Here is a 10,838-nt window from a genome sequence, read left to right as displayed (position 1 = left end):
ACACAGAACTCACTGGAGGCATGGCGTTTGACCTTGACCTGTGGATCCACTCGATGGGACTTCTCACTGCAGGAGGAGGCATGGCGTTTCACCTGGGCTCCAGTGGGGTGCTCGGGTTCCTCATCCTAAGTGGGAGATGTAGGAAAATGATTAAGTGCAGGAGGCTAAGGCTGCAATGCAGGGATGTGTTCCCTGTCCGTTTTGAAATTTGTGCAGTACTTGACAGTTTATAAATAACTTTCCCTGGTGGTATATTATTTGAATCTCCTACTATCAAAGGCAGCAGAAGGCAACTCTAAACTGCAGTACCTATGAGAGGAGAACTAGGAAGTCTGAAAAGACTGTGGTATGCTGCCACAAGCATTCTGGGACATGTGACAGGTACCGAGGACTCAAGTTCAATGAGCTGACTCCTCCTTGGTTTTGTGAGCAAAACAGGGAGACAACCTTGTTTTGCTGAAATCTAGACTGAAAGCCTTGCAGGTGGCCAACAGGCAGCATCTACCCCTAACAACATGGAACGAATAGCTCAGTTCAGAGTGGTAAGCAGAGGAGGAGAGCCCAGCTCCTTGCTGAAAGTGGACATAGTGCCTTACATTTCTGGAGTGCTTAGCAGTCTAAAGAGCCTCTTTTTCCTCCTGACCTGGGGCTCTTTCCACTGTACCACCCGGCCTCCTGTGCTAGGGATTCCTCCTCCTGAACCATCATCTGTCAAAAGATGGGACTCCCCTTTGAGCTGCCAGTTAAATGAAAACCATTTCTCTGAAGCAAAGGATAAAAGGGTCACTGAGGGAAAAAAAGAAATAGAAGAAATGGCCTTTATTATGTTCCCAGGCAACCCCAAGGGACCATACCTGCATCTTTTCATAAGGAACATCATCATAGACTCTGGGCTCAGGCCACTGATCCTGGCAGGATCTTGCATATCTAGAAAATGAAAGGTACAATGATGGTGATGGCAGTTTGCAGTTTATAGTGTTTTCCTGTCCACTCTCATTTGATCCTGGCAGCAGCTCTTAATGTGGGTCAGCAGATCATGTGCTGTGTGAGCACTTCACGGGAAGGGACCCACATGATTCTCACAATAGCCCAGAGGGCAAGCGATTCATCAGAGCCTTTCTGTAAGTCAGGAAACAGAAGATCCAAGATGGCAAGCAACCAGCCTACATTTCTACAGCTGGTGGTGATAAAGATGGGACTTGAACCTAGAGTCTCCAATGCTTAACTCCATGGAATAGCCACATGTCCACCTGCATACTCAAGGACAGCTTAATGTCTAGTAGCCTGAGGGCCGAGCCCATTGCTCCAGGGCTTCCCCAGTTTTGCTCATTCCACAGCTTGCCTTGACCCTGGCCTACGTCCCTCAGCCAGTTCCTTCCCCCATGTTGTAAGGGGAAGGTACCCACTCTAGCTTCCCAAGCTCTTCCTCCCTTTCCTTCCAGTGCCCAAGGCTGGACACAGATACATTGAGATTGAGCTGAGACAGGAAAAGTCATGGGCAGCTGTGTGCCAAGGGACTGGCCCTTACAGGAAGGAGTTGCGCCCAGCACTGACAATGCTGGTTAAGGTCTCCACGTCCACGTAGTCATAGTGCAGCGCCTCTGGAGTGACTTTGGAGCCCATCTCCACCAGCAGCAGCCCAAGCCAGCGACCCATGTCCTCTGAACAGCTCGCCTGGGGGAGAGGAGGCACAGTGAAGTTCATTTTCACACTGTTGGGCCTCTGGCTTCCTGCTCACTTCAGCCAAACCCACAGATATTTATAAGTGCCTATTATGTACCCACTTCTTAGGAACCAAAGAGGAATAAGACTTGGGGTCTGTGCAACCATTTGGATATAAAAACAACATTTAGGTGTTCTCTGAAATTTTTGAAAACTACTTACTTTTCTCTTAGGGGAAGCAATTGCTCATACAACTCAATTTTTACTTGCATTGTAATTGCCAAATAATTACAGTACTGTAGGGGAAGCCTCCTGTAAGTTGCTGGTTAGCTAAATGCATACTTAATTCTCATTTAGAAAGCATTGTTATAAAATCAACTTAGCTTGCAGATGATAAAAATGAATAAAGAAAGTACACTTTGTGCTAGAAAGCTCTGTATCTAAGTTAAAGAAATAAGAGACCTATCTGAAGCTATGAGAAATAAAAGCAAATTACAGAGGCAATATTTCTTGAAATTTAAGAACTGAGAGAGGCAGTTGGTAACTGGGCAAAGAGAACAAGATCAACAGATTGAGTTTTAATCCTGTGGGGCACTATGTAAAGCATTAGACAACCCTGGCCTCAGTTTCCTTATCTATAATACAGGAAGGTAGGTATTTTAAGTTTTCTTCCAGTGTCAACATTTTAAATTCGAAATAGTCAGTAGGATTCTGAGAGTCAATGTGTTTTGCATGACCTCCGGAGGAACTCAGTGCCTATGGGTAGGAAGCACAATGAATACATGAAATGAATTCATGTTTCATTTATCCATTGTGCAACAAATGCTTATTGAGTGCACAGTATATGTCAGGCATCATGCAGATTTCTAGAAAAATAAAAGTATGCAGAACAGGCATGGTTTCAGCTTTTGTGGAATTTAAAGATTTAAACTCTATAATATAGAGAAAATCTTTCTAGAAATTTGAGTTGCTTGATGAGAAGAGTAGGCTACGTCAGAGGGCAGTGGTTCATCTGAGGTGGACTGCTGGGAAGGTTTTATGGGAGACTCTAGAATCAAATCATGGTTAGACCAGATGAAATGCCTTTCAGATTTGGGATTTCAAAGTCAGGGAGGATAAATATACTTTAGTTCTAAGGCAGTCAGAATTAGGATTAAAAACCCAAAATGCTCTGTTAAATTAGAATTTCAGATGAACAACAAATAATTTTTTAGTATATTTAGTATGTCATCCAAGATTTAGTATGTCACACATAATATACAAAATATCATAGGTACACATGTTAAAAGCATGATTTGCCGGGTACTTAGACTAGGCATTTAGGCGTGTGTCCCCTGTGTTATCTTGCAAACCTGCTGGCTCACTGACAGTAGCACTTGCTTTCCCCTGCAGCGTCCTTGGGCAAGGTTCCCAACAAAAACAGGACCCTTGGGCCAGAGTCCCACCACAAGGCCCATCTGGACTCTCTCCTCTCACCTCCAGGATGGCCACCTCCTGTCGGTTACGCAGGATCCTGAAGGCAAATGGGTGTCTGGGCCCAAAGCCCGGAGCCACCTCACAGCCCCGGAGGGCGATTGCGTTCACATGGGTCCGCAGGTCCGCGCGGTCCTTGTGGAAATACAGTGTGTTGCATTTGAGGCGGCACCAGCGTTCCTTCCAGCCCTGGTTCACCAGCACGTGCAGATAGCCTGGGAGGGGGAGAGAGCAGTGGCTTGACCTCCCCACAGTCCACCTTGGACAAATCCCATTTGGGGCTGCAAATTTGGTGCATGGGCCACAACCCGGGACAGAGTGCCAGACCACCCTTGCACCCGCTGGAAAAAAGGTCTCTGCGTTCTTTTGGATCAGCTCACACGCCCCTGCTTGTGATGGTAGGCATCCTCTTTCTGAGTTTCAGTTTCCTAGCTGTGAAGTGGGTACGGATAATCCCGCTTGCACATCACTGCACAGCCCTGGGACCACACCAAGTGTGATGAAAAGAGCAAGAGCTGCTCCATAAATTGTATAAAGACACAACTCGACTCTCCTCCCCTCCCCAAATCCAGAATTTACCCAAAGATAGAAAATAGTGGATGGTGCTGACACCTAGTGGCAGAGTATGGGAACAAAACTAGCCGGTCAAGGGAAAGAATTATAAAATTGAAATCAAGGCCCAGACTGCTCCATAGCTAACCACAGGTGCGCTTAGAATTCCCTCTTTTAATAAATAGATTAAAATTTATTATATTATTTTACCGTAACAATCCTGGACTCACTGATATATATATATATATATACACATATATTAACTTTTTTTAATATTTAATTTTTAGTTTTAGGTGGACACAAAATCTTTTATGTTTATGTGGTGCTGAGAATAGAACCCAGTGCCTCACACATGCTATGCAAATACTCTACCACTGGGGCTGGAATGTGGCTCAAGTGGTAGCGCGCTCGCCTGGCATGCCTGGGTTCGATCCTCAGCACCACATACAAAGATGTTGTGTCTGCCGAAAATTAAAAAAAAAAAAATTAAAATCAAATACTCTATCACTGAGCCACAACCCCAGTCCCCCTGATTACAAAATATTTTGTGTTTTTCTTTTTCTTTCTTTCCTTTTTTTTTTTTTACAACAAAATGTTTCCTTATAGTCACGTTCTCTTATCCTATTATTTTTTTTTAGTGGTAGAAGAATATTATTGCATATCCAAAACAGCTTTTTCTTTTTGTGGTTCCAGAGATCAAAACTGGACCTTATGCATGCTAGGCAAGTGCTCTGCCTCTGAGTTACCCCCATCCAGTCTAAAAATAGATGATTTCTTATTGGATTACAGTAAATGGAATGCTGCATCTATATGAAAAAATGTTTTGCCTCCGAAAGCCCTTTTCACTCACATTGAATGCATTTATATTGAAAGGTACTTAAATATTCTAATCCAAATCTCTTTATGAGACTGGTTTTCAACTTACATATCTGGCATGTTATATGCTATGAAATGTTACTCCCCTCTCATTATAGAGGAGGAAACTGAGACCCCAAGATGGGCAGTGATTTGGGCCAAGGTCATAGGGAGTACAGAAATATGGGGGTCGGTGGATCTTTTCTTTCACTGAGAGGGCCTCACAGGAGCTAACTGATGGCAGGGCGTGGATGTTGGTGAAGTGGGGTTTAGCCATGCAGAAGACTGGAATTCTCTTCCCTGCCCTGGGAGCCAGGTAGATGAGGCACGGAGGATCTCCTGGCTTTAGCCCTAGGTGCCTGAATGCCCTTGCTCTCCACATCCTGTACCCACCACAGCAGGGGACCTCCTCCTCTGCAGAGGACGTCTGCAGGTCTTCAGCCAGTGCTTTTTTCTTGGAGAAGCTGATGATGCGGGTGATCTTGCGGCCTGCAGCTCTGCTCATGGAGCCCTTCAGCTCTGCCAGGCTGCTCTTCTTCCCTTTACCTGTTGCAGCAGAGATGGATCAGGGGAGGAGAAGGAGCCCCTTGTCCCAGTTCCATCCATCCCTGGCCTTCCCAGCAGCCCTTTCAGCTGGCACACAAGGAACTAGTATGCAGTTCCAGTTATGACAGTCCAGGTGGTTTAACCCAGGTCTCCTGGACCGGCTCTGCCACTGTGTACCCGCAGCTAAGGCCCCTCCTAGCTCTGGCAATCTTCAGCCTGAGCCAGCAGAGGCTCCTACCATGTTCGCAGGTCTCCCGGCGGCTGAGGGTAGAAGCACTGTCTCCCATGCCTAGGCTGTCGGAGTCTGAGGTCTGCTTTTCTTGAGACAGCCTCTGAGAAGGGACACAGACAGCCTTACCTCAGAGGAGACACTCAGAAGTACCCTTTTATTGGTTTAGTTTCCCCAATTCCCCACACACATGATAATCAGTTTAACGAACACTATAATGTACCTGGTATATCGTGCCAGGTATGGAGAGGACAACAATGACTTACTCATGTTGTGTCTTCGTTGTATAGTCTATTAGGGATGAGGCAATTAGTCATCACGCATTGACAGCAGTGTCCTAGAGTTTGCACTGTGTTTGGCAAGTGACAGGGAGCTGCGAGTGAATGTAGTGGTATGCTAATGTAATCCAGTGGTGTTGTGGGGATGGACAAGAGGGGCCAAGACTGAATGCAAAAGAGCCTATGGATATACATGTCACTCCTGGTCAGATGAGACTCCAGAAGGGGGCGAGCCAAGGTGACAGCAGGGATGACAGAAAAGGGATGGGCCAGCAGACATTTTCAAAATAGTTGAGACAGGACCTTGTGACCCATAGGAGTCCATTATGATCCCAGCTTTGATGGGAGAATGATAAGCGTGCGTGCGGACACACACGTTAGCAAGTTCATTGCCAGCCAACATTATTTTTACTCATACCAACTCCAGACCAATCATACATTCATTGATTCAGTCATACAAGGTCAAGGTAGCCTGTAAGGTAGAGCAGAGTAGTTAGACAGATCTTGGAAGAAATTAGAAACCTACTCTCATTTTTCAGCTGTGCACATGTGGGAAAATCCTCTCATCTTCCCCAGGTTGGTTTTCTCATCTGAATTACTCCCCCTTCGGAAGGCTGCTGTGAGGCACCAGAGAGATGGCCCAAGGGAAGCTATGAGGCCAATAGGTTGTATCATTCTTAACACCTGTGTGAAGGGCTGTTCTCCTGCTTCAAGAAGCTAAACTGTGCCAGCCAGGCCTGGGACAGGGTTAAAATGATACCCACCCACTTAAGAAGGCAGAATTACAGAGCTGAGGCCCCTGCCAAGGATCCCCAAGATCAGGCCCAGGGGTGCTTCATGATAAGCCCCATCCTAGGAAGCAGGGAGGACACGAGAGGTCATGGGCTCTCCTGCTTATGTCCATAGGACTGGAAAAATAATAATTGTCAGAAATGGGGTAGCACTGCCCCAGCCTCCACTGTAAATTGTCAAACAGAAGCTGTGGCTGTATTTGTTCTGCAGTGGTGTGCAGACAGCAAGCTTTTCATCAACACAGAAAGCAAATACCAAGAAATGCTGCGAGCACTTTGGGATTAACTGAGGGATGATGATATTTCAACCCCATGATTCTACGGAGAGGCAGACCCATCAATACCACATCCTCAGCCTCATTTGCACCCCCCAAACCACCCTAAATATGTTACCCTCCCCCAAAGGCTTGGCTGCAGGAAAACTCAACTATACAAGCTCATCTCTACACATCCTGTGAACTGCACCACAGCATGTACCCACCAGTGCAAGCGCGTGTGCAAGTGTGCGCACACACACACACACACACTTTCTTTCTCACACCATCAACATTGCTTTCCTTTAGGCTCCACTACTGACAAGGCTGAGTGAGGGCAGGGCTGGGCTTCTCCACCAGCACCCTCTACACATGAGAGACCCCGCCCTGCCATAACTGTCACCTGATCCCATGGGAGTGCTTCTGCTGTCCCCTCCCTTGACCCCCCTGCTTCAGTAACATCTTGCTCATACTGTAAGGCTCACCATAAGTGCCATCTTCCTTACTCCTCCTATCTCTCCAGCCAGTCCCCCTCACTGTCACCATTCAGGACCACTCTAACAGGGCTGACAGGCTCTCCCCGCCTTCTGAATTCCATGCTTCCTTCTGCTCCAGCCTGTTCCCTCTGCTTGGAATCCCTTTCTCTTCCCCTTTCTTGCTAACTTTTCATCTTCATATGAAAAGTGACTTCCTCAGGGAACCTTTCTGTACTCTGAGAGAGGAGCAGGCTCCCACCACACACTCCCAGGGAACCTGGTACTTCCCTTCCTAGAACTTCTTTGGCTAGGCGTTTGTAAGTCTGTGTGATTATTTGATTCAGGGCTCCTTGTTTACTGGCTTAAGTGCTGTGAGATCAGGGGATGTACCCATTTTTTAGAACTATATTTCAGGGTTCCCACAGTGCCTAGCATGGGCAGAGCCTTAACAAGTACTTGCTGGTGGATGGTCGGGATGCTTCACTGAGATGGCAGAGTGCTCAAGATTGTCAGGTTTTAAACTCTAGTTCTGTTTCTTCTTTCTTGCTTGCTTTCTTCCTTTTTTTCCTCACTACGGATTGAATTCAGGGCCACTCTTACCACTGAGCTATATCCCCTGCCCTGCTTTTTTACAAATTTTTGATATAGAGTCTCACCAAGTTTCTGAGGCTAGCCTCAAAGTTATGATTCTCCTGCCTCAGACTCCTGACCTGCAGGGATTACTGGTGTGCACCACCAAACCCGGCTCCTGTTTCTTATTTACTATGTGACATTGGATAAATCTTTCCATGCCACAGCTTTCTCATCTGAAAATTTACCTACTCCAAAGTTGTTACAGAAATTAGTTAATATATATAAAACATTTGAAACAATACTGTACACAGTTACAGTCTATAAATACTAGCCTTTATTACATTCTGTAAGACCCATCTATGTGGAGCTTAAACCTTCCTGTAGGCTATGATGTCCTTAAGGGGATGATCTGAGTCTGAGTTCTTTTGTTACCCACAGTACCTGGCAAAAGGTAGGCACTGGTACATATTTGCCCATGGCCTGACCAGCTGACCAATGACTGCTTCACCTGTGTTCCAAGCAGCCATCTTTCTTTTCTGGTGATATAGTCCAACTTATTTTTCATGGTACAGTTCAGACATGACCTCCTATCTAGACAGGGTGAGCCACTCCTTCCTGTGTTCATACTGCACCTTGGACACAGACACTCATTTATTTGTGCATTCATGCATTCAGTAGACATTTACTGAGCACCTACTGCTGTGCCTGCTCTGTGCGGGACATGCATTGCTTGTTTGGCACCATCAGTGGGATTTGGCTTCACCACCAGCCTGTGATATCCCCTGGGGTGGGGTCCATGTTGAATGCCCACTGCCTGGTCAGGAGGGCTTAGTAGAGACAGACGTACCTTGTCCAGGTCCAGCTTGCACAGGAGCACTGGGGATCTGGGAGCCTCTGTACCCTCAGCTCCCCCAGTTGGCCTGCTGACCTCTCGGATGACCTGTGGAGAGGACACACAGCCAGGAAAAGATGGTCACAAAAGATCTGTAGGCAAAAGGATGATTGGGTTTTATATGATCAGGGCTGTTATACAGAGGGGTGGATGCAGACACTTGCACAAGCATGGGGTATATCAGAGTCTGAAAGGCTTCCTTCTGTATCTGTCCCTTGGACTAAGAGGATACAGGGCTAGAAACCAAGAGACTTAGTTTCATTGCTGATTAGTTATGTGTCTTGAAAAAGCTACTTCTGCCAGGCATGGTGGCACATGCAACTTAGGAGGCTGAGGCAGGAGGATGGGGAATTCAAAGCCAACCTCAGCAACTTGGCGAGGTCCTTAGAACACAGTGAAACCCTGTCTCAAAATAAAACATAAAAAGGGCTGGGGATGTGTCTCAGTGGTTAAGTGCCCCTGAGTTTAATCCCTGGTGAAAAAAAAAAAGAAAAGAAAAAAGAAAAAGCTACTTCTTTGCTCTGGGCCTCCATTTCCACATCTGTAACATGAGAACACTGGTCCTCTGCTGGGGCTGCTGAGGCTGCAGAGGGTTAGACTGTGGATGTGAGGGGTGATATGAACCAGAAAGGCTTGCAAGGCGAGGACTTGCTTCTGTGACCAAGGAAGGAGCTGGGGTCATCATCTCTATGTCAGTGATAAGGAAACAGACTCACTCACTCATTCAAGGTTGCAGCAATAAGCATGTAGATCATAAAGTAATGATAGCCACCATTTGATGCTAACCCATCAAGAATTTTATCTCCACAGCAACCAGTGATCCCCAAGTTGCAGGTTAGGATGATGAGGCTCAGAGAGGTGAAGCCATGTGTGGGTAGCAGCAGAGCCAGAAACTAAAAGCAAACAGTACAGCTGCAGGCTCTTAACCTTTAGATAAGATGTTAAGGCAGGTAGGCTCCTCTCTCTTTTTTTGCAGTACGGAGGATAGAACTCAGGGGCACTCTGCTACTGAGCTACATCTCCAGCCCTTTTTATTTTTTATTTCAAGGCAGGGTCTCACTAAGTTGCCTAGGTTAGCCTTGAACTTTCCGAGGCTGGCCTCTACTTATGATCCTCTTGCTTCAGCCTCTCAAGGATTATGGCTGACAGGAGTCTTGTAGCTCAGTGCTGGGGCTCCATCTTCTGACCCATCTGGCCCTTGGGGGCAGAGGTTTCCCCACCAGGCGGGTTCTCTTACTTCCTTCCCCTCCTGAGACAAAAGCAGTCAGGAGAAACCAAACGTTCCACGCAAGAGCTGGTTATCACAGGAAGGAAGGGAGGGAGGGAGGTGCTTGGTTTCCTTGTTCCAGCAGGGAGATCAGAGGGAGAGAGAGAGAAAGGTGTCAGAGTGGAGCAGAGATCTGTGCAGGGGGAGGTCGGCTGGAGACGACTGGGACTGGAGCATCACCAATATTGCAGCAGTCACTGACAGTTACTGACACCTGCTGTCTGCCAGGTGCTGTGCCGAATGCTCCCTAGCATCTTCACAAGAACCATTTTACAGACAAGGAAATCACGGCACAGGGCGGTAAAGTCATTGTAGACAAGGAAACCACGGCATAGGGCGGCAAATTCATTTGTAGAAGACCACACAGCCAGTGAATGCTGCTTATCCTGGGACTTGAGCCAAGTCTATATGCCACCCAAGTCTTCCTTTGTCATAACCATGTCACTGTGTCTATGCCTTTGGAGTAGATCTACTTCTTTGATTCAAATTATGGCACCAACCACTTGGCAGTGAGATCTTTGGCAAGTCCTAAGTGCCTCCATTTCCTTGTTTGTAAAATAGGAATGATAACAGTCCCATTGTGAGGGTAAATAAGATCATGTATGTGAAGCTCTCAGCACAAGCCATGGTGCAAAGTAAGTGCTCAATATGTGGTGGCTCTCATTGTTCTGTGTGGCCACAAAGATGCAGAAGTGGGGCCACAGGTGCTGGTTACAAGGGTGAATGTTCCCATCTAAAACATGAAAGAGTTTTTCCCTCCCTCCCTCCGATCTTTCTTTCTTTTTTTAAAATTGTGGTTGGACACAATACCTTTATTTTATTTGTTTATTTGTATGTGGTGCTGAGCATTGAACCCGGGGCCTCGCACGTTAGGCAAGCACTCTACAGCTGAGCCACAACCCCAGCCCTTCCTTCCTTCCTCCCTTCCTTCCTTCCTTCCTTCCTTCCTTCCTTCCTTCCTTCCTTCCATCCTTCCTTCCTTCCTTCCTT

The 10,838-nt window shown here is 46.7% G+C and overlaps 1 protein-coding gene across 3 annotated transcripts in view; it reads right to left on the bottom strand.

Annotated features, from left to right (window-relative positions):
* The window catches only part of Afap1l1 (actin filament associated protein 1 like 1), a 58,833-nt gene that overhangs the window by 13,313 nt on the left and 34,682 nt on the right, over positions 1–10,838 (bottom strand). For all 3 annotated transcript variants that reach the window (XM_015485996.2, XM_048811778.1, XM_048811779.1), the window contains exons 9-15: positions 8,537–8,629; positions 5,327–5,420; positions 4,936–5,088; positions 3,139–3,350; positions 1,529–1,674; positions 855–927; positions 14–125 (exon numbers count right to left, since the gene is read on the bottom strand). In XM_015485996.2, coding sequence (XP_015341482.1) covers positions 14–125; positions 855–927; positions 1,529–1,674; positions 3,139–3,350; positions 4,936–5,088; positions 5,327–5,420; positions 8,537–8,629 — 883 coding nt within the window. The remainder of the gene's footprint in view (positions 1–13; positions 126–854; positions 928–1,528; positions 1,675–3,138; positions 3,351–4,935; positions 5,089–5,326; positions 5,421–8,536; positions 8,630–10,838) is intronic.

The sequence above is a fragment of the Marmota marmota genome, unplaced genomic scaffold (assembly GCF_001458135.2).
Source record: "Marmota marmota marmota unplaced genomic scaffold, marMar, whole genome shotgun sequence".
Taxonomy (NCBI): domain Eukaryota; kingdom Metazoa; phylum Chordata; class Mammalia; order Rodentia; family Sciuridae; genus Marmota; species Marmota marmota.
The sequence above is the reverse complement of the archived record's forward strand: the minus strand, read 5'-3'. Positions and strand labels throughout refer to the sequence as shown.